This window comes from Symsagittifera roscoffensis, chromosome 6 (assembly GCF_963678635.1).
Source record: "Symsagittifera roscoffensis chromosome 6, txSymRosc1.1, whole genome shotgun sequence".
NCBI classification, from domain to species: domain Eukaryota; kingdom Metazoa; phylum Xenacoelomorpha; order Acoela; family Convolutidae; genus Symsagittifera; species Symsagittifera roscoffensis.
The window spans coordinates 38,865,914-38,890,627 of NC_087067.1; the positions used below are offsets into that span (position 1 = coordinate 38,865,914).

The 24,714-nt window shown below is 33.6% G+C and overlaps 1 protein-coding gene across 2 annotated transcripts in view; it reads right to left on the bottom strand.

The window, feature by feature from the left end:
• The window catches only part of LOC134847550 (adhesion G protein-coupled receptor A3-like), a 54,646-nt gene that overhangs the window by 23,697 nt on the left and 6,235 nt on the right, over window positions 1-24,714 (bottom strand). Inside the window, exon 2 of one of the 2 annotated variants that reach the window (XM_063864618.1) lies at window positions 630-768. In XM_063864618.1, the coding sequence (XP_063720688.1) occupies window positions 630-724 (95 nt within the window). In that variant the 5' untranslated portion in view covers window positions 725-768. Of the gene's footprint in view, window positions 1-629; window positions 2,736-24,714 lie in introns of those variants that run through there. The other variant, XM_063864617.1, reaches the window with a different exon arrangement.

A 24,714-nucleotide genomic window follows, 5' to 3' on the forward strand; every position in this document is an offset into this window, starting at 1 on the left:
TACCTGTTAATTTCGAGCTTTTTAATATTTTTCTTTATCAAGTCAACGACGCGTGAAATGTTGATACATATTAATGGGCACTTTTATACAAAGGCAGCCAGATAAATGACCTAAGTAAGGTCTGGTTATGACATTGAGGCGTGAACAATAATGGGATTGAAGGGGTAAAGTATGCCCTTCTTGACTTATATAGCCCCTTTATTATAACACTGAAATGCTCTTATCAGTTTGAAAATGAACTTCAATTTGTTTGAGGGGTGAATTTGTCACATTAATGGTGGAAATTTACAATAAATCTACAAATCAAAATTTTCTGCAAAGAATGAAACCAACATTTCTACAAACACTTTTTTCAAATCGGGCTTTAATATGATATATCGCTCAACGCAGTCCAATGATTATTTGTGGTACCTGAGATTTTGCGTGAAAAACACAAAAATGAAAAAAACTGAGCACACCCACCCGAATACGAAGTTCCTTCCCATTTTTTTTCAATGGTCGGAACAATAACTTCTCGCCATCTTTCGGATGATTTTAAGCAGAAAAATTTCGTCAGCAACCCATCTAAACTTAAGGGACCCAACTTTCATACTTATACCAAAAAATTTTTATATCTGCAGATATCTTACCATTCAGTAGAAGATGCAATCAGAACATCGCTTTTGAGGGGACTTTTGAGACCAGGACAGAAATTACCACTGATGGCACTGCATGTACACTGCATTGGACATCCTTCCACAGTCCTGATCGCCACGAGCGCCCAGTTTACTAAACTGGTTATTAACATTAACCAAAGATGCGACATTTTGTTCCTAATCAACCAGTTCAATGATTGTCAAATAAAATTAACAACTCATTAGGGTTTTCACAATTTAACAGTGAAAGGAAAAACGAGAAGGCGCCAAAATAAGTAATGAATTTTTGTAGATTGGCAAAAATCTTGCTTTTTTTTCTGTAAAATGAGATAAAACGAGTTGTTTATCAGTATTCATAAATGGTAAGAATAGCGACAAATATTTTGACAGGAGGATCAATTTCCGCTAGTGAAAAGATAAGAACCGGTGTGAAAAAAAAATGAGGAGGATTATCGCAATTGGTTATTTGTGGGACCGTCAACCAATGAGTATTATCCCGGATTTACTAACACAAGGATGAATCTACTTCGGAATGCAAACAGAAACTAACAACTCGACAACTTGCAATTTGAAAAAGCCATCGGGACAAGTCTTATAATGATTTCGCGACTTCCGAGAATTTCCCTGAGGCAAATTAAGAATCAATTAAAAAGTTTTAATTAATTACAAGTATACAGCAAGGCCATCAATCAGACTAAGGCAACGGCAAAAGAGACATTTAGAGTTAGAATCAAACTTTACATTTATCAACGAAATATTTGATCGCTCGATCAATCAAGGCTTTTCTGAATTTAATGGGTGATTGTTTAATTAATTCTCCAATGAACCAATTAAAGGGGAATTATTACTTGCTAGTTTAAGCAAGACTAGCAGGGGAAATAAACTGAAGTTTTTTCAACGCTAAAATTATAAAAAACCATTAGCAAGAAAAGCAGTTTTGCGCTAAGGTTGACCCTGTTTAGAAGGAAAAGGTAAAGTTAGGGTTCGTTGAAAATTGTTTTGAAGCCTGAATTTAAACCCCTTTTAAATTCCACACAAAAGGAAAACGACAAGACGGCTGGGCAATAAACTGCGTTTCATGTAATATAACAACAAAATTCAGCAGCTTCAAACGAACTCAAGATAGGGTGAAGAATTTTGAATCTCAAATTTTGCAGGAAGAGTTTTTGAAGTCGGAATTTTATTAAGGCAGACAAATTGAAGGCACAATACCACATAAAATTTGAATGAAATTTATGTTTATTCAAAGCCCAGGTAACTAAAATCAATCAATCAACTAAATAAGTGTTTTTTTTTTCTTCTGGAGAGTTTGAGTAATTTCGGGTTATTGAACCTCAATTAATGAACACATTTTGTATGAATTCTGATTAAAATGATCAATTTTGAAACATTAAGATGACGCTTGAATACAGGTTGGATTGAGGCCTGGTATTTCAAAATGAGAAAAAAGAAGAACAATTTTTAAATTGAGATATTTTTTATTAATCTCATCTCTTTTTTCATCAGAACTGCAGTTGTAAATTACTTCAGCATTTTAGCAGTCATTTATTTTTAATCCAATTCGTGTTGACTGTTTGACAAAATAAGGCGGTCATTTCAGCACATTGGATTAAAGCGAATGAGATATTTTCATTTACGAAAAAAATTGAAGAGACAAAATATGAGAATTGATCAAATAGAATTGTCGTATTTTCATTTTAAATATAAGGCGGAGTATTATTGCATATACTACAACACGCTTATTGTTTAACATAGGTGCTAGTTTGGCCGGATATTTTTTTTCACCTCCTCGCAACCTGATTGGTCAATAATTCCGACTCTGTTCTATTATGTTTCGCGTCTGTCAATCAAAATCAATCCGCTGTCACCGCGGCCTTTATATAATTTAAAAGCAGCTGCCGTCCGGCCTCAGCGCAGCACGCGAGCATACCGGCCGGACCACTGGCAAGCACTGCACGCATGCATTATTATGTAATCAAAAGTGGGGACCAACGTCCAACTTACCACAGTGTCTCCCGCCGCCACCTCAACCAACCAACCTTCGCCAAACTTCCCGCCAGACCGAAAACTCTTCAAAGTTTCCAACCTATTCAGTTCTAAATTTCCCTTTCCATTTGAAAAAATTTCCCAATTTTCCAGCGTCAAGATCAAAAAAACTAAAAACTAGAAAAAAATTTCTACAAAACATTTGAAATTTGCTGTTTAAAATAGCTTTTTCAGCTATTTCTGCAAAATGGGCGTTCGGTTAGCTGGTTGAATAGCTTACCGGGTAGCCATTTTCTTGTGTTTATAGTTTGATTGTTGTATAAAGGATTTGTAACAATTTGTTATTGCAATGGTATGATCTAAGTCTCCACCATTCTGATATTGCAATCATGTTTTCCGCTTTTTATCTTAAACCGTCGATCTTTCCCCCAATTAATCTAAACTGTCTAAATAGTTTCCAAAAAACAGCAGAACTAATGGACCATAAAAGGATAGAAATCACGTCTGCTGACAGGTGTTAATCGCTACAGATCAAAAAGTGTGGTTGTTTTTAAAAATTGCTGAAACTATTTTGTTTCAAAGAAGTAGCTTAATAAGTATATTTCAGCCATCTTTTTTAGTTTTAAGCCGAATGGCGCAAGTTTTTAACTTAGCATCAGTCAATTAGTGAAAAAAATAAACCCACAAAATCTCCGAAAAAAATGGGGCTCAAATAAAAAATATATCTTTTTGTTCCGACTTTCGATACGAAAGTAACGGAATATTTGTGCTCGGGGTGGCTTTTTTTTCTTCAGACAAATTTCGACTTTTTAACTAGCCATTTTTGACGGATTTTTTAATATCATTCAAAAGGTATTGTTGTCCTGAGCTCAAATTTGAAAAGATATTTCACCTGTGATCATTTTTCGTAAAGTTATGAGGGTTTAAAGATTTCCATTTTGGCCATTTTGACCAATTTGGAACAATTAACGCGCAATATAATTCGCGCTGTTAACGCGTAAGCGGAGATTTAATCCGTCTTATAAATCGTTCCAAATTGGTTGAAAGAAGCTTAGTTGCCATAATTGATTTGTTACAAGGAGCTAAATCTATCTTTTTGTACTTTAAATGGCGTGTGGGGGATGATTTTCATAAAAAATTTCAAATTTAAAAAAAAAATTTATTTTTATTTTATTACATTTAATTTTTTGTTATTACTGCTCCATAAAACCTTAAAATGTTATTACTGCTCCATAAAACCCTAAAAGGCAGTCGGAACATTCAGGGCTTCGCCCTGATACGAGCAGTCTTGTTTATATTTTAGGACCCAAAAAGCAGCAACAGAGCGGATGAAAAAATATAGAACAAAGACTCTCAACAAAGATAGTTTTGCAACTAAAACCGAAACCAGAAATGGAACTTCAAATTGTCAACCGATTGAAAAAAAGAATATACAGGTTGAGCAAAACTCGTTTGACAAAAAAAACAGTAGCGAAGTCGCACTTGCATTCACAAAATGACAAAAAAAGTTTTATAATAAAAATGAAACTGTTTTTTTTTTCAAGTTGAAGCAAAGGTAACAGAATTTGGAAGGAACTAATGAAATCAAGTAAACGACAAAAACAGTAGATTTCTTGAGAAATTGTTTTTTGAAATCAAAATAATATAAAAATCTAAATAATAATAAAACTTTTCGGACAGTAAAAACTTTCATCAATTGACCCGTTTTCGATAAAAAACGGTGACACAATAAAACTGAATCAAAACTAATATTTTTATTTCGCTGGTCATCATAAAACTTTAGGTCCAATCGTGAAGAAAAGATGGAGAAGAAACCCCATTTTTAGCGGCACTGGCACTTTGGTATGAAAAGGATTAGAGCTGCGCTCACAAAATTTTCCTAAAATTGAGCATCAATTGCCCAATTGTCAAAAAAAAGACGTGAATAAAATCTCGCTGATATACTGCGAGAAACAGTGAAGGTGGTTGAAAAAACTGAACTGACCCTAAAACACAGCGCTCTTAAGCTCGCTTAAGTAATGAGGATAACCAAGATATAAGATAAAATCCGAAAAATAAGTCTAGCGAATCGGAACTCATGAAACAACTACCATCAGGGGCGGATTAAGAGTGAGGGGGCAGATGCCCATCCCCCTCATGCATTCGAGCCCGTTACGTCCAAAACGGTCGACCGTTTAACACTATTTAACGACATTCCTTTCAAGTTGAAGCAAAGGTAACAGAATTTGGAAGGAACTAATGAAATCAAGTAAACGACAAAAACAGTAGATTTCTTGAGAAATTGTTTATATTGGTTATCTGAGAGATTGGTTATATGGTAAGTTTCTACTTTGTCGTATGTCGTCTCTGGTTCGAGGTCTTCTTCCAATTCCGGGTAGTTCTCTTATCGTTCGGAATATTGGCTTTGATCTATTGAGTCGTAGAGACATTTCGATTAAATTATTGTCGTGTAACATTTTAAAAATGTTTTGTCTAATTTCTAATCTATTTTTGGTTAATTCTAAGCTATTAAGGTCTTGTTCGAGACTTATGGTCGCACCAGATGAGTTAGGACCGAAGTGTATAACTCATAGAGTAATTTCGGATAGGGTACACCGTCTGCTCGTCACGCTATCTTATTTTCGGCCGGATAGATTCGTGCAACTTCTTAGTCTAATACCAATCCTAATCTTACTCTTATACTATCTAGTCTCAGGTTGTTTAACTAGTCTCTGCTAGGCTCAATAGATCTAGGGTATACTGGTTTATTGCGGCTGCTGAAGTCTTCTTGGAGAGTCAACTAATTTCTAAGTTAAATTCAAATCTCTCTGGTGCTGAAATTACAAGTAATTTCAGCACTTACAAATAAGTGGATTGTTAGTCAGATGGATCATGATTGGTTAATATTAAATACTTTACATTGGTAAAATATCTAATTTATCCAATCATAAAATGTAGTTTAGATCAGGTTCCACCCATCCGGGTTTTACAGAGTTTTTTTAGAATAGTCTTTCTGTAATTCAAAGGATGTATGATGGACGTTGGTATTTGGCGAACATCATATTTCTTCTGGGTTCTCTTGTTAGAGAAGTTCCAGGTTCAATCGTTGTGTCTTCTCATGACAACGACTGGGTTTTCGCAACAAACTCAAATCTGATTTCAGAATGGTTGGCTATGTCAGGTTTTTCTGTTTCATTGATGAGAACTTCTTTGTGTTTGATCTTGTCTGGGAATGGCGTGGAGATTGTGCGTGGAGGGGATGCCTGGTTACTCGGATCTGTATGTATACTTGAACATCGAGGTGGTCATTGGTCTAGTTCAATGAAGTCCTTTTCTGCGAAGTCAAGTCGTACTCTAAATCCTTTGAGTTGTGTTTGTGAGCGGCATATCGATTGTGGTTGGCCATTCTTTTTCGAGTGTAGTGGGGTCGTTTTGTCTTTGGATGTTCGTCCTTGGTGTTGTATGCTGATCTATATATTGCATAATATAATTTACATTTTATAAAACTTTTATTAGTTTAATGTTTTTTAATTATGATTTTGGTTAGTTGTTTTCACAAAAGCTTTTTGTTTTAGTTCAGTTATTTTGAAGAGTTACTCACTCTTGAGTTGCTCTTATTAAAAATAGGAGTGTGTGTCACAAAGCGTGGATGTAGCGCGGTGGGTTAGGCCGGCTATAGAGCATGCTCAGGACGTCCTCTTCTGGTGGGTTAGGCCAGGAGTGGGAGTATGATTGTATGCGGTTTTTGTGAGAGGTCCTGTTATGTGACAACGTTTTATGTTGGGTTTGTTGTGGTTTTTCTTATGTTTTGTTGGTTGTGTCCTTTTTCAAAAATCAAATTGTTTGTGGTATGGGTTTGTCTTTCGACTTTTTTGTGTTTTATTATTTCTTTCTTAGACTTTATAATAGTCTTCAAAAGAATAAATTATCCAGTTTTAAACTGGGTTAATCCGGTTTGGGTACCGTTGGTTTCCTTTTCTTAGTCATGCTGTTATTCTATGATTTGTGGTGTTTAGTAAGCTGCGTTGGTTAGTGTTGTTTAGTATATAATTCCTTTCCAACCGGGTTAAAGGAAAGTTTGAAACTTGTTATCGTGTGTTAGAGTTGTTGAGTGTGAAAGCTTGAAACTGAAATTCATTATTTAAACAATTCTTCGTGGGCGAGCTGTGCGAGTTTGGATAGAATTCTTGTGCGAGTGAATGAAAATATCAAAAGGTTAGTACTGCATTTGCGTTTTATTAATTTACTACATAGAAATTCAAATTTTACTGCTATTTGTTGGGAAAAATTAAGTTACAAATTTTCATCATAATTAGATTTACTGCTTGTGGGGAAAAAAATTTATAAATTAAATTACTGCATTGGTATTATGTTTATTTAATTGTTGGTGCAAAAAATTAATAGAGTCTTAAACAGTTTTGAAGAAGTTTTCTATTTTTTATTTTTCTTTTGTGAATTTTTCAGATGATCGTTGGATGAAGGCTAAAATTCTAAAGAAGACATGGATAAAGAATGGTTAGTTTCTAATTTTAATTTAATTAGTTAATAATATGTATAATTCATACTTACCTGTTAGTCGTCGGGGAAGAAACCGTGGGGGAAGATGTCGTGGATGAGATCTGAAGTTGTTAGTAATTTAGCTAAGATGCGGATGATATTTTTAGTTTGAAGCAGTGGCCAAAGCAATTGAAGTGCTTTAATGGTGGTTAGTTCTTCAGTGCCAACTGCAAACTCATAAGGTGTGTTTTGGATTAGATTATATAATTTGTGATTGAATTTAGTGTTGTGGATGAATTCTAAAATGGGGATTTCTATAGGTTGAACAAATTCGTGTGGGATAAGGAAGGGTCGGGATTCTTCTGCGTTGAAGGTCTTGGTGATGGGACAAAAAATATACATTTGGGTTATGGGATCATAATTTCGAAGAATACCATGAAGGTTAGTATCTTTAATGCAATATGTGAAGTTAAGAAAGAATGGTGAGGTGTATTTGGAATTGATGAATTGAAAACGGTGGTGTGGTTGTCTGGAGGGAGTGTGTAGGTCGAAGTGATTTTGGATAAAACGATAATATGTATATGTGTGAGTTTGTTTAGTGCGCAACATAATATCGTGTGAGCAGTGCAAATCTCTTTCATGTGGTGCAAGGAAATGAAAGGTTAGTGAAAATATTTGGAAGCGTTCTTTAAAACTTTCGTAGGCTTGTGTGTCTGTTAGTGCTTCTGAGATGATGTGGTCAAATTTGCGATCAAAGATATTGAGTGTAAATACATATGGTGTTTTAATGAAAAATTTTTCTGTGATTTGTGGGTTAGCGAAGCGGTCATCGTCTAAGAATTGATCTTGGTTAGTTCTTATGATGTTATGGTCGTAATATTCTAGCGTATATTCGTTAGCTCGGGGTGCAGTGTATGTTTTTAGTGATTTTTTATATCCGATGTAAGTAAATTTTCTAGGTGTTAGTGGTGTAGTGAGTCGATATAGCATGTCCTTATTTCGTTCTATATCGATGTGAGTGTTAGATAAAGGTAAGCAAAGGGGATTACTAAAATGATAATATGAGGTCCAAGGAAGGGTAGGCATTAAAACGTGTTCGTCTACAAAGTTACGTGTTTCGTTAGTGTCGTGAGGGGTGTTTAAGGTGTATTAAAGGTGATAGCTAAAAATTCTTTTGTATTAGTGTGATTTGGGTGATTTATATATTCACGGGCTGTTCCTGGTTTTGCTGGGAAAGGATGGTTGGGGAACTTTCTTTTAAAAGTGCGGTAAGCTCTATTAGTGCTGAGTGAAGATTCAGTAGATGTGGATGATGGTGCTAATGATTCGGTATAAATTGAAGAGGGTGTAGGGGTAGGAGGGTTGGATGAATCTATTGTGGATGAAATTTGGTTTATGGTGGGGGTGTCAAGGTGGTAGGGTTGTTGTTGTAATGTAATAAAATTATCTAGTTCTGGGGAGATTTGGGGTGTATCTGGAGAATTGGATGATCGGTCTGAATGAAGTGAAGAATAGGTTGGAGTGACTTGGGAAGCATAAGAGGGTGTAGAATTGGTGGGGACAGGGTTATTTGGTAGTATTGGTTGAAAAGGGGGTTGGGAAAAAATTGAGGGGTTGGTGTGAAAATTATTGGATGGAGATGGTTCAGAGTCGGCAAATTCATCGGGGGTTTCAATATTCGGGTTATTGAGTTGTGATGTGGAGTATAAAACTGAGATGTGTGAATTAGTATCGGAATTCATGCCTGATGTTACATTACTGGTTGGAAAATCGGGTGGCGGGAAAGCAAAAAGTGGTATTATTGTAATTGGAGTAGTGAGGTTGGTTGGATGGGAATTTGAACGGTGTAGGGATCCAAGTTGTCGGCTCATCGTGGGCTAAAAAAATTATTATTTTGAGACTGAAAAGCGGTGGTATGGGGTTGTTCTATAATTTGTTCATAAGTATTTTCATCTTGTGAGTGGTGTGTCATTATATGTTGGATGGGACTTTGTGATATGGTTGGTCTAAAATTTGGATTATGTGTTATTGCTAAATTTCGAAAATTACGTGGGACTAGGGATAGTGGATGGTTATGTGGTAGGGGTGGTAACTGTGGTGCTGTAGGCGTTGTGTCTACATTGTTATGTTCTTCGTCGTATATGTTCTGTCTTGTTGCTATTTTTGTGTTGTATTCTTTTATTTGTGCGTCTAAAAGAATTTTGTTTATTGATGTAGAAAAAGTTCCAAAAAATCCTGCAAATAGTATGCGTGCTACACTTGCTTGTCTATTGACTTGTGTGTGTATAGCACATGTGTTATAGATTCCTTTTAAGAGTGAAAAAAGAAATCCAATAAAGTTAAACATTGCGTATAAAATAGTCAGTTTTTCTAAGATGTAGTAGGGCCATCCTAGAAAATCAAGAATTTCATTCTTGAGTGTAACAAAGCTAAAAACATTGATAGGTGATATATCTTGGGGACGGTATTTTTCACCGTTTAGATATATATAATCTTTAATGTCTTTAAAATATCCGCTATAGTCTTGCGTATAGATGTCTGCAAATCCTGCGGTTTCGGCAAGTTTGCGTAAATTTTGGTCAATTGATTGTCTTTGTATTGTGTCCATTTGTGTTAATAATTCTTGGAATTGTTGTGTTCTAATGTGATGTTGAATATCTGATTTTGAGTATATTCCTATTGATTGTAAGTCTATATTTGGGTTTCGAGCGATAGCGCGAATGCTTTCTGGTGAAAATTTTTTGAGTGATTGCATTAATGTGGGATATGGGGTGAGAAGATAATATTTTTCTTCATCAGGGTTTAGTTGTACTACATTGTGGCTATTTTCTGATCCACATGGGACTGCGGTATCCCAGAAATAGGTTCTTCTTGAAAGTGTGTCAACGAAATGTACTTTATTCTTATAAAAGATAGGGATTCTTTTATAGCATAGTTTGTCTTCAAAAACGTATAGTGGTGATACTTTTTTGGTACAAGTATAAAACCATAAAATGTTTCCTTCGTAGTCTAAAAAATTTGATCTATTTCCTGATAGTAAATATCATGCGTAGGGTATTTTTAATACTGCTAGTGCAAGTGATTGTAATATTTGTGTTCTTTCTAATTCGCATAGTTGGTGTAGTGTTTCTAATTCAGAGAGTGACATTTCTTGAAAAATTCGGCTAATCGTGTAGTCTAATTTCATATCTAAGTGAATATCATAGTGGATAATACCGAAATATGTACTATTGATTAGTGATAGTTCTTGTAAACGTGTGCTTTGATCGTCTTGGGGCTTTAGATGTCCACCAGGTTGACCTGTATTTTTTTGAAAATGAACTGGTATGTATGATGTTCCTTCATTTGGAGGATGACTTGTGGCGTATGGGTCGACTTTTGTTTTTCCAGTGGTCATGTCGAATCCTTTTTCGTATTCAACTAGTATTTCGGAGTATTGTGTTTTGTGAAGTGGGTTTCTGTATTTACATGCAAGTTCTGTTTCTTGGTATATTTGAAAACGTGTTAATTTATTTTCTATATTGGGAATGTTTCTAAAATTAGAACTTATTCTTCGTAATGGATTTACTTGTTCATATGGTATTGATTGTATAAAATATTTTTCGTGAAATTTTATTATACGAGCGTGTATTTTTGCTACTTGAAATGTTGTACATGTGTCTTCGGGGAACCAAACAATTGTTGCTTGTGTTCGTGTTGTAGGGTCACAACAGCCTTGATCGTTTTTACAAGGTAATCTAATTCCTTGATAGATCATTGTGTTGTCTGATAAATCGTGTGTGAGTTGTATTTTTTCGAGTTGTATTTTCCAATCAAAAAACATGATTTCTTGATATCCTTTATTTTTTGTGTCTGCTTTGCAGTTTGATGGGTCATTTATACCAATGTGTGGTATCCAGTGTTTATCGTGTATATCATAAGTTAATCTTCCGTGTGCGCCGGAAATATACTAACTTGGAAATATACTAACTTTCTATCTGTGTTTTTATTTTTTGTGATATTTAGTCGGAGTAACTCGTTTTTACAGTCTTCGGGATTTAGATGTAAAAGTCGTTCGATATTACTCTGGTAGAATGATTCATGGTCAAGTCGGTTTTTATTTCCGTTTGAGACTTGTGAACAATGTACTTTCTTTTCGGAAAATGTTGCTGTGAATTTATATCCGATAACTGTTGTTGCTCGGGCTTTTGAGTAAAGTGTTGCCATTACATTTGTAGTTTCTATGGCTTGTGGTTCTGTTTCGCATTGTGATACTTGATTTATTGCATATTTGTGTAGTGTTTTTTGTTCGTTTTCTTCACAATCGTAATGTGTTACTAATAAATCTTGTGGTCCTGTGCGGGGGGAAGGGTTTATGTTTTGATTTGAGAATACTAGAAAAAGGAGTTGGAGAAAAATTAATAAGTTTAGAATATACATGTGTATGATAATCCTGAATATGGGTTATAAAATGTGATGTAACCAATTGTCTTTTTGGTGTATCTTTCGTATTTATATATTACTTCAGTTGTTATAAATGGTGGTGGTAGTGATTGAGCTGTTATATTTGGTGGGTTTAATGGATAGGGATGTTGAGTAATGTTGTTTAATTTAACTGTGATTTCAAACTTTAATTGTAAACTATTTTGTTGGAGTATTTGTATATTGTGTTCACGAATATCGTCGTGGATGTCTTGTCGATATTGTAGTCTATTGAGTGCCCAGTTGTGGAGTCGATTACTTTCTGGGTGTTGTCCAAATAATGGTGGAGGTGCTGTGAATGTATTCCAATCTAGTCTTAAAGGAATAGTTGTTGATGATTGTTCTCGATATCTTGCGTCGAGATTATTTGGAAAATTTAAGTTAAAAGGTGTCGGTGAAATTTGGCTAATTGATGGTGTTGATGGTAGTGATAGTGTTTCCGGTAGTGATGAGGATGTTGTATCTGAAGAAATATCTATTGGGTCATTGGTTATATTTGGTTCACCTTGTGTGAATGAATGTGTTGTCCAATATGGTAGTCGTGATGTTTGGTTTGGGGGATTGAAGGGATTTTCACGTATTTGTTCTGATGTTGGTGTTGAACCTAAGTAATCTGAGGGTAGGCTTGAGGTGCTACGTTGTGAAAGAAGTGTAGGGGTTTCTGGTAAGATACCAGTGGGGTTTTCTGGAGTGTTTTGTGATGGGGATTGAGGTATTTCAAAATGAACTCGGGGAGTTTGAAAATTTCTATTTCTTCGAGGATGTATAATTTGTCTATTTATTTCGATTGTGTTTTGGTTTTGACTAGGATATCGTATTCTACTTAGTTCTGGTGGTAGTGTTGGGTATAGATTATATGTTGGTTCACTTAAAGGTGCTTGCCGTTGAACGGGTTCTAGTGGTTCAGATAAGCGTGCGTGTCGTTCTTCAAAAGTATATGGGTTATCTTGAAAGGAAATTCGTGTAGATGTTTGAGGATTTTGGGTAGTTGAAGGTGTTGTTGGGTTATCTTGGGATGATGTCGGTGAAGACTGACTTTGTGACTGTTGGGTAGCAATTTTTGATAGCTTTTTTGGTCTATTTTTTTAGTGAAAAAGTTTATGTTTATTATAGTATTCTTCTAAAAAAAGAATTAGGAGAATTGTTGCTAGGGCGAATGTGATGATTGCTTTTTTTATACATTTGCATATTGTCAAGATGAGGGATGATAGAAATGTTATAAAAATTACAAATAGTAAAAAAATATCTGTTCTACTAAAAATGGTTCGTATCATTTAGATAAGTTTTGTGAATCGTACCTGTGGATATAGTCAATAGCTTTTGAAAGTTGGAGGTATAGTTCAAATAGGGAATAGAAAATTAAAAAAATATTGCAAAAAATGATTAAGATTATTACAAAAGATTCAAAGATATCAAAAAGAAATTATAAAAGTTTTAAGTATCGTAAAAAATTGTTTGAGGTTTGTGATAATTATAGTGACTGATTGAGAGAAGAGCATTTACGAAATGACTTCATATCGAATATTTTTTGTTGTTTGGGGCAATTTTCAAGTGTGGTCGGATTATTTATTGGTTTTTTGACAAGTGGGTTGAGTTTTGTGAAAAATTGTTGGGGGCAATTTTTATGGTGATCGGGAGGTCTTCTTTGTCTTTATTTTCATTTGTCAAATGATTTGGGGTATTTTTGAGATTTTTATACTTTAGGCTAATTAAAATGGTCGTTCTTTTACTTTAGGCTAATTTAACATATTTGTTTGGGGGGTATTTGAGGTCTGAGTTGGGGAAATATTGTTGATCTTTGGTTTATTAGATAAGGGAGGGTTATGATATTATGGTGATATTTATTTTAGTTGTCAAGTTTGAATGGTTTGCTTGTTTTTGACCTGGAGGTCGGAAAGTTATAGTTATAGATATGCCTGGAGTTTAATATCGTTCGTCTAGTTGATCTGTGTTAGAGTTAGAGAAAGTGGCGGATTGGATGAATCCTATTGGCTAATTATGAACTAGAATCGCTGCGTGTTTGTCAGCATGTTATTTTGAAAAAAGAAAATTCAAAATGTTTCAAAGGTCTATGACTGTGAAATACAAAATTAAGGTTGTTTTTGAAATTCAACTTTCTTTAATATTTTAGATTGTGGGATGAATAATTTATAATTTTTACGTGGTTGATTTCTAAGTCGTGAAGACTCTCTATGTTCTGATTTGTCGATTTGTTCTTGGGGTATTATTTGTTCTGTCATTTTTCTATTTTTTCTTTCTTTTTGAGATGTATTTTGATCTAGATTTTTTGTATTATTTTTTGTGGTGGTTGATTTTGTTATTTGGTTTTTGAGGTGAAAATCTTTTTGTTCCTTTGTTGTATTTTCCGTATGTGGGTCATTTTGAATAACTTTTAAACCTGTAAAAGAATATAATTGAGTTAGTTCGCGGAGTGCGTATTCTTTTGGATAATAAGGTAATAGGTTATTTCGGTGTTGAACGATTTCTTTTTTGTCTGAGTCGGTGATTTTATATGTGACATCAGTGGGTTTTGCAATTATTTGGTATGGTCCTTTACGAAGGGGTTGTAGTTTTTTAGAAATTCCTTTTTGAGTATTAAAATTGGGTATTAAAACAAATGTTCCAATTTTTAAATCGGAGGCTGGTGTAAAGCGTGAATTTATTTGTTCATTAATGTTTTGCCTTTGTAACAACTTTTTTGTTACTTTTTGGTAAATTTTATTGTGTTTTTTATCTCTGATTAAAATCCATTCGGTGTGTGTACCGGAGGCTAATTTAAGAATTTGTGGGTGATGAAAATGATCTTCATCGTGTGTATGTAAAGGTAGGTTATAACAAATTGAGTCTTTATTTGGTTGACAATAACCTTGTGCGTTTTTATGAGAGTTTGCTGTAAACATTATTGGTTTGCGTGGCTTTTGGTTAAAAACCATTCCATATGGTGACATTCCTAGAGTTGTCGTGATTTGTGAATTATATGCTAAGGGAAATAGTTTTACATCTGCTGACCATTCGGTATATCTTGTATCATTTCCATTGATGATACATCTAAGATATTCTTGTAGTGAACGGTTCATACCTTCGACTAAGCCGTTTGTCCAAGGTGCGTGTGATGTACGTGGTTTGTGTTTGATGTTATATAGATGACATAGTGTGATGATTTCATTATTGATGAATTCTGTACCGTTGTCTGTAACTAAAATTTCTGGTAGTCCGAATCTAGCTATCCAGTGTTCATAGAGTGTTGTGTAAGCGTAATAAGCGTTACAATGTGGTACTGGGTTAAGTGCTACATAATGTGTAAACGCGTCAACAATTACCATAATGTAGGAGTTTCCTTCGGATGAGGGTGAAATTGGTCCTTTTGTATCAAAGGAGATACGGTGGTTAAAGTACAAACTTTGTCCTTTAAAATCTTGTTTTTGTGCTATTTGTTTTTGATTTGGATAAGGTTTATTTAGTTGACATACTATACAATCATTGCATAGTACTTTTATCCAAATTGGTGCATTTGGGAAATAAAAGTTTTGTATGAAATTTGAATATGTTTTCTCTGATCCAGAGTGTCCTTTAATATTTTGTGTATGTGAAATATTAAAAGCTATGAGAATCATACTTAGAGGGAGACAGGGAACTGTAGATTCATTTAATTTGTATTCTAGAAGGTCTGTGTTTTCGTTAATTGTTGTATTATTGAATTTTCGAAAATATCGGAGGAGTGTTTTATTTCCTAAAATAGTTGTATCTGCCTTGACGGGTTTAGTTTTATATTTGTGCCATGATTTTAGTTGTCTAATTACTGGGTCAAGATTTTGGTATTGTTTCAATGTTGAAATTGTAATTGTTTCTGTTGGGGGGAGAAAAATGTTTTCTATTTCTAATTTAGATAAAAGAATTGTATCAAGTGGGTCATGGAGGTCAAATACTTGATTTATTGTGTATTTTGAATCGTTTGTTTGTGGTCCTGATAAATTTATTTTATCAGTTAGGTTTTCTTTTTCAATTAGTGGAAAAAGGTCTTTTTTATGCGAGTGTTGTTTTACTCTTTTTTGTTGGGTGTTATTTTTTATCCATTGTGAATATGGGATTGGTTTAAAAGTTGATGTTCCAAGTAGATCAACTTCATAGTGATTATTTTGACAATCTAAATAAAGTGGGAAGTGTTGTAGATTGTTTATCTGTGATTGTTCAACGTCAGTTTTTACTGCATATTTGCATTCTAGTCGGGGTGATGTTTCGTTTTTTGCAAGGTAGAATTTTATATTTTTGGGTATTTCAATTGTGGTTTTACGTGTAAGTAATTCCGGTGGCGTATTTCGACTTAATGTGTCTGGTAATGCAAGATTCTTTCCTGCTGTCCAAACTATATGTAAGTTTGGAAATTTCATTAAAATTAATTGAAATCTGTAAACTCGGTGATTTGGGTTGGATTTTTGAGTAAAGAGAAAAATGATTGGTTTGTGATCTGTGAATAGAACTGTTGGATGTTTTGATCCAAGTATCAGAAATTCATATTCTGTAAGTGTATAGATTATGGCTGTACATTCTCTCATTAGGGTTGAGAGTCTTAGCTCTGCTTGAGTGAATAATCGAGAATTTGCTGATATAAGGTTCATTTTGTTTGTACCATTATGTGATTGTAATAACGCTGCGCCGATGCCAAAGTTCGAAGCATCGCACATTGCATAAAATGGTTGATTTGAATCTGGAATTGTGTTTGAAATTTGTTCAGTTAAGAGTTTCTTTATTTCTTCAAATCGTGCTTGATGTTCTGTATTCCATTCAAAATTATTTTGTTGTCTAAGTATATTATAGAATGGTCTTAGATATAATTGCATTTTATAAACATATTTGCTTAAAAAGTTTAACATTCCAAGGAATTCTTGGATTTTCTTTTTATTTGTTGGTGGTTGGAGTTTCTGAATAGCGTCAATGCGTGATTTCAATGGAGTGATTGTTTGTCTTTCTATATTATGTCCTAAGAATTTAACTCTTGTCAAAAAGAAGTGTGATTTATCGGGGGCGGCCTTCAGATTTTCGTTCTGAAGTATTTGGTGATATTGTTCTAAGACATTGAACATTTCTTCTTTAGTCTGTGATTGCATAAAAACATCGTCTAAATAGGTGATTGCGTTTTTCTTGAGTATTAGTGGTCGAAAAATTTTGCTCATAAAAGCTGAAAATGCTGCTGGTCCTATGGATATTCCATAGAATAAGCGGTTGAATTCATACTGTTGGTTTCCAATAACAAATTGTGTTAAACGTCGCGATTGTTCATCTAATGGCATTTGATTGTATGCACTATTCATATCTGCGGTTGTAAAGTATTTTCCGTTTATTTTTGTTAAAATAACTTGTATTGGTTCAATAGGCCAATTACACTTTGATTCATCTATGAGTGAGTTGAGGTATCTAGCGTCGAGAACGATTTTTAATGATTCTCCTTTGGCTAGAATGATAACAGGGTTGATAAATGTGTTACCTTTTGGTTGTTCTTCTTTATTTACTGGTGATATAATGTTGTATTGTTCTAAAATATCAAGTAATCTGTTCACTTTATCGTGTAAATGAATTGGTACTTTACTTGCTCTTTGTTTTTTGAAAACTGCGTCAAGTTTTAATGGGAGATGTAGTGATGAACTGATTTTGCCAACATCAAATTTAGATGTTGCATAGACTGATGAATATGTTATTAGCTGTTTGGCTAATTTATCAAATTCGTCTTGTGTTATTTGAGAATGTTGAAAGTTAAACATTGTTAAAAACTTCTGTTGAGTCTCTGTGTAGTTACTTATGTTGAATGTAGGTTTGAAATATGGAGTTTTTGTGAAATAATTCGTATTTCTTTTTTCGTTACTTATTATATTATTTATGTATAATTCTTCATTAAGAATTGTGGATTGACAAATATCTAATAATTGGAGTATATTATTTACGCGATATGCTTTTTCGTGTATTGGTGATATTGTAGCGTTGGTTTCGCAATAGCCTAAAAGTCCTAAAGGTAATGTTACTTGATAGGGTGTATTGTTGTATACATGTAGAGATATAATATCTGAATTCGAGTTTTTCAAATATTTTATGGATGAAATTGTGATTTCGAAAAACTTATGGATAGGTTTGAATTCAAAATCTGACATATAGAGTTGTTGTTTGTTTTGTTTTTTATCATATTGGTGAACTTGTTTTATTGAAAAATTGTATATGTTTCCTGATAGTGGTTTCAAGTGTTTTCTTTGTTGGTTATATATTGGATAGAATTTTGAAAAGAATGGTGGTTGTTTATTTAATCTTTGAAAAAATGTTAGGGATGTGTCTTTTGTTTTTGTATATTTATCTTTGATTAGTATTTTACTGTTTAATATGTTGATTGTTGGTATATATTTAGAGATAAATGGTATTCCAATGATATTGTGTTTAATATCAGTGATATGGAATATTTGTTTAAATGGTTTAGTTAAAATTTTATTTTGCTCTATTGTTCTTGTGGGGAGAAGAAATAATTGAATTTTTCCATAGTTTACCAATGTTGATCCTTGTGCTGTTGCTAGTTTACTTGAGGTTTCAAGAGGTGTTAATTTTGGGTGTAAGGTTTTTATTTCATTCCATGTGGGAATGTTTATTATATTTGATTCTGCTCCTGAATCAATTAAAAAATCAATTTCAAGATCTGGTGGTTGAAATTCTTTGTTTCTTGGACTTTCTAAGAGAAATGGTATTGTCCAAATTTTTTCTTTGGGTTGTTCTTTTTGTATATTTTGATAGATGTGATTTGTATTCAAGCATTTTGTTTTGTCATTCTCATTGGGTTGATTTGTAGTGTTAATTCCATTAGTTTTTTGCGTCGTCGGTGTGGAATGGATGGGTTCAATATAATAATTGTGAAGGAGTTCTGATTGATTTTCATTTATGTGTGATGAAAATGGTTGTTCGTATATAATAGGTTCATAGTCATTTTCGACTGCTATCATATTGATGGAGATAGTGTTTTCTGTTTCACTTTCTGAGTCTGATGATCCACAGTTTATTTGATTGAGTTGTAACGTATCATTTACTGTGTCATCAATACCTGGAGGGTCTGATGTTGTTTCTGGATTTGATTGTACTTGATTTATATTTCTTTGATGTTTAGGTGTACTACTTCTATGGCGATTATTAGAATTATTATAATGGTTATTATTCCTGTGTGGTGATTGGGAATAATGTCTATAACGATTATTATAGCTTGAATGTCGATTTTGTGAATTATTTCGTGATCTGTTTTGAAAATTATTGTTTGGTCTGTTATAGTTTGATCTATTATATGAGTTATTCCTTGATTGATTGTTCGGATAATTCTGGTTTCGGTTGTTTGAATAACTTCTATTCCGATTATTGGAGTAGTTTTTATTTCTATTGTATGATGAGTTTCGTGATTGATTGTTTGGATAGTAATTATTTCTTGATTGGGAATTAGATCTAGAAACAAATTGTGTTGTATTTGAATTTGATCTGGAGTAGTTATTTCGACTATTTGGTCTATTGTAATGATTTTGTGACGAATTTTGTGTATTTCTTCGTTCTGGTGATCTTCCTCTATAACTTGAGTTATATGGTGATTGATTTCTCGTGTAATTGGTATTGTTCGGAAGTGGTTTTCCTGAACTGTTGTTGCTGTATACATTTTTGTTCGGTAGATTTTGATCTTTCTTCATGTATTGATAGAATGATTTATTCGGTTCTTTATATTTTTGAGGTTTGTTTTGATTGTCCTGTTGTTTTTGTCTACATTCGGAAATACTATGTCCGTATCGTCGGCAATAATTACACCATTTTTTGAAAGATGGTTTGCCTTTAAAGTTTGGGTGTTTTTCGTAAATATTGAGTATTTCAGTGATTTTTTCAACGAGGTCTGTATCTGATTCCTGTATGTTGTTGATACTTGTGGTATTTGTTTCGATTCGGTTAACATATTGTAATTTCACATTTTCTGTTTCTTCGAGTTTCATTGTGATTTCTGCTTGTTCTAGTTTGTCTACTAGTTTTCGAAAATCTAAATCGGGTTCTAGAATTGAAGAAGGATGGGATGCTCTCTTTTTTATTGCTATTTTTCTTAATTGCGGTGTTAAGGTCATCATTAGGATTTCTGTCATCTTTGTGTTTTTATAGTCATGTGTATTTAATGAATATGCTTTTCGAACTAGTGTTTCGATGCGTACTGCTAATTGCTTGATGGTTTCATTTGGTAATCTGCGAATTTCATTACATAAAACTCTTTGTTGTTGTTCGTTTCTTTCGGAGTCAAACATTTTTGAAAATTCTTGTGTAAACCTTTTCCAATTTGATTTTATTTCTATAGGCAATACTGAAAACCATTTTTGGGCTGCGCCGTCTAAAGTTGTTTGTATCAACGCTGTGCGTCGATGTATCCAGTTTTGATGTAGTGGCGTATTAATTGGTTCAGGTCCTATATTTAAAATCAAATTTGCTGTTACTGCATTTAAATAGTCTTCTACAGAATATTCAGGGTCTGTTCCTGTGAATACCATTAAAGGTTTATTTGATGTTATTGATGATCCACCCATAAGGTATGGATTCATTGTCATTTGTAATGATTCTGCTGCATTTGGCATTTGAGAAAAATTTGAAAGTTGATTTCTTGTTATTTCGTGTTGTTGAAGATAATATGGGAGTGGTATTTCATTTTGCATTTGTGTCGGTTGATACGAGTGTGTGATCATTGGGTTTTGTTGCTGAATTGGTTGAAAATATTGTGTATTAATTGGGTTTTGTTGCTGAATTGGTTGTTGATTTTGTGTATCTATCGGTTGTGGAGAAAAAATTCTATGATTTGTATGTGGTTTCTGTACTCCTTGTCTACGATATTCTTGATTATATGGTGCAAATATATCTGGTTGTAAAAAATCATCATCTGAGGATAAGTAATCCATTTGATAAGATGTTTGTTTTTTATTTTGTTGAAAAAATGGGTAGTTTTCACTACGATCCTGTGAAGGATGTAAATTTGTTTGAAAATTTACTGAATTAGTTTGTGCCATTGGGTTATCCCAGTTTCGAGATCTTGTATAATTATTAAAAATTTTTCGTGGGGGATAATTTGTTTTTGATGGATGTGTGTAATTATAATTATGTTCTGCAAAATTGTTTCTAGTGAACGTTTTACGTGTTTTTGACGGTATTGTCATGGGTCTGTATGTTTGATGATCCATGTGTGAATACTTTGGGGCAACCGAAGGTTTACCGGTTGATTGTAAGGTTACCTGTGTTTGTGAAGGGTTTGTATTTCTTGGTGTTGTTAAATTTGGACGTATCGGTGAAATGCTTTGTTGTGTAGTTGTTGTGTGTACGATTTCTTCATTTATGAAGTGTGATGGTGTCTGGATATCTTGTTGAGTGAGATTTCTAGTTCCATTGAGGTTTTCATTGTGTATGAATGTGGAGTTTAAACTATTATTTTGCATATCAGGTAAAAATGTATTATAGTTTAATGGTGTTGCATCAATGGTTAATGGTATTACTCTTACATAATCTCTTACATAAGATATCGTAGTTATTGCTTGACTTGAGATTGATTGTGGGAAGTTTATGAATGCGGGATGAGACCATTCGGGGTCCCAAACATAGTCTGATTGTTCTGTGATGGCAGTATCATCGTTTGAGTTTTGGGGTCTAAAATTTTTTCTTGCTTGTGAAATTAAATCAATATTATGTGTGAAATAATCTATTATGAACCATGCCAAAATTTTTTGTAAATCGTGTTTTGTATGTTGTGAAACTTCATCTTTCGTGAAATTTTCTTTAATTATATTTAGAAAACTAGAGAGTAGTGAGATTTCATGTCGTACTCTTATATGTTTAGATGTTTCTGTCGGTGAGACATTTGGGATTGGGATTTCGTTTTCTAATATCGAGATATAACTATATATTATTGCAAAAACTTCATTGGTGAATATGGAGTTTGCTCTTTGTGAGTTATGATATTGTATGCTTTTTATATATTCTGAGAATACTTTTGAAAATTCTAAATCAAGGTCGTCTGTTTGAATTATATATTTGCTGTGATTCTGGTTTGGTGAGCTGAATTCTATGGAGTAGATTCCGTATTGTTGTGTTAAGTTGCATATATCTTTCAAATAGTGATCGATAAGTTGTCTTTTGATTTTTACATCTGGGAACTCTGTTTTACATGGACTGATTCCGGGTTCAAACAAATTTAAGAGTAAATTTTTGCAAAATATATGCTGTCCTCTATCAGTGGTTGCATCTACGATAAAGGGGAAGATATCATCATCATCTGGACTTTCTTCACCTGGGGTGTGTGTTGAGCTCATTTTTTCGTTTGATGACTGTTAGTATGTAGTTATCGATGTGTCTAATTGGTTGATTCCAATTGTATAAGTGTACTGGTTTGTGTTTATATTGCTTTTTTATTCTTCTTTTTCCTCTTTTTGATGAATTTGAAGTTGTTTCTGAGTCGTGAATGGGGCAATCGTGAATGGGGCAATTTTTATCTATAGATTCTTTTAATTTATAAAGTTCGTCTAAACTGCTGGTTTCTGATTCTGAAAATGCGTTTCGGTTTTTGGAAAATCTTTTTCGTGTTATTTGTCTTTGTTTGGTTATTATTTTTCTTTTTAATGTTTGTCGTTTTGTTCTGATATATCCAACTGTTTGTGTATGAGGTGTGATTACAAGATCGTATTTTTTGTTATCTATTTCACAATTGTGTAAAACGATTGTTTGTTTATTTCCTAGGTTTTTAAATGACATAAGGTTTAGGATGACGGATGCAAAAGGTTGTTAAATGATTTCTATTTTCTTAGACTGTTAGTCCTTACGATTTTTTGGTTAGCCTAACCTGGGTCTATTTGTTCAGGGTTGGGGAGAAAAGTATATCGATTCCGAAGAATGATTTTATACTTTCTCGTGGCTAGTATAAGCTAAGGTGTTAACTTACTTAATCTTACTTAAGGGTAGTGATTGTGTTCAGGGTTGGAGAATAGTAAATCGATCCACAAGGTTCAGGTATAATTAGAACGCGAGTAGTTCGTTAGATACTATTTTAAACTTACTAAGTCTAAGATTTATCCTGGGTCTGGTAAGAGGGGGGAGCAAGTGAAGGATGAATAACCGAAGTTCTTCACTGTTTATCCTAATTTGAATGATTAGTTTTGTTCAAAAATTTCTGTTAGTCCTGGGTTTTTAGAAAGGGTTGGATAGTGAATCGACGTTTGAGGTCGTTAGACACTAGCTAAGTGGGTGGGGGAGAACAAAATTGTTCTTTTTGATCCAAGGATAGGCCTTGATGATCAAGTTTTAAATTTAATTAAATAGAAAATGATTTAAGATCCAAGGATGAGCCTTGATGATCTGGTTTTAAATTTAAGTGAATTTAAGTTTAAAATGATTTAAATTTGTGTAGAGAAAAGATTCAGTGTTTTTATGATATTAGTGAGCTTATGAATGCTGTTATGTTTAGGTGATGAAGCTGGAACAACAGGATGATTTATGATTGCTAACCATTTATTGTCATGCTACTAATTTTTATTTTGATTTTTCAATAAATATTTTTCAAACATGTTTTGTATATTACTGCAGAATTTAGGAAAACGATCTGAGATCTTTTTATCAATCGTTATTGTTTATTAATATTTTGTTTAGCGCCTGAAATGATTTTGAAGATTGACTTCAAGATTTTATGTTTGCAAATGAAAATCTAAATTCATTGCTAGTAGTATTCTAAATACAAAAGTTTGTGTTGGCTTTTGCCGAACTATCATATAACTATATGGTAAGTTTCTACTTTGTCGTATGTCGTCTCTGGTTCGAGGTCTTCTTCCAATTCCGGGTAGTTCTCTTATCGTTCGGAATATTGGCTTTGATCTATTGAGTCGTAGAGACATTTCGATTAAATTATTGTCGTGTAACATTTTAAAAATGTTTTGTCTAATTTCTAATCTATTTTTGGTTAATTCTAAGCTATTAAGGTCTTGTTCGAGACTTATGGTCGCACCAGATGAGTTAGGACCGAAGTGTATAACTCATAGAGTAATTTCGGATAGGGTACACCGTCTGCTCGTCACGCTATCTTATTTTCGGCCGGATAGATTCGTGCAACTTCTTAGTCTAATACCAATCCTAATCTTACTCTTATACTATCTAGTCTCAGGTTGTTTAACTAGTCTCTGCTAGGCTCAATAGATCTAGGGTATACTGGTTTATTGCGGCTGCTGAAGTCTTCTTGGAGAGTCAACTAATTTCTAAGTTAAATTCAAATCTCTCTGGTGCTGAAATTACAAGTAATTTCAGCACTTACAAATAAGTGGATTGTTAGTCAGATGGATCATGATTGGTTAATATTAAATACTTTACATTGGTAAAATATCTAATTTATCCAATCATAAAATGTAGTTTAGATCAGGTTCCAATTTGTCATTGACCATGGCAAAACCAAAAGATTGAACACTATAGCAGTTTTGATAGCCTCAACAGCAAGTTCACAAGCTTACACCTTCACTGGGTTTTTCCAGGCGAAACTGAAGATGAGAAAGCAATCAATGAATTTTGTTCAGACAGTTCAGACTCATGAAGAATCTAAATAAGGGGTGAAAACGTAGAAAAAAGATTGACTTAAACATAAGAAATTGCAAAACGTCCAATATGGTCTGTGGAATTACTGATCTTTCAAAGCTCTAGCTTGTACGAATTCTCTTTTTATGGCGGACAGATGATGTTTTTTCAACTCTTCATTGTGGACACACTTCAGACCCTGCGTTCAACAGGTGTGGATAGTACCTATAGTTTCGCTGGTGATAGTACCTTAAGTTTTCCTTATCCTGTGAGCTCTTCTTTCATTTTCCTCCTCTTAGCGCCTCTTTCTTCAAAAATGGAGAAGGCACTAAAACCATTCAGTTTTTCGTGAAAACCTGCTAAGAGCATCAGTGAACTCGGAAACGAACTAAAGTCATCTTTTACATTGGGTAATTTAAAGAAGTATCGGAAAGCAATTAGCCGATGTGTCAGTAAAAAGCCAGATCAGTAAACCGTTTTACGTATTAGTCATATCAATAGCTATTTCAAATAAAGAGATAATTTCAGAGTCATTTTTTGACCAAGAACTGTAAATTCAAAAATGCGAGACACATGCGAAGTGTTA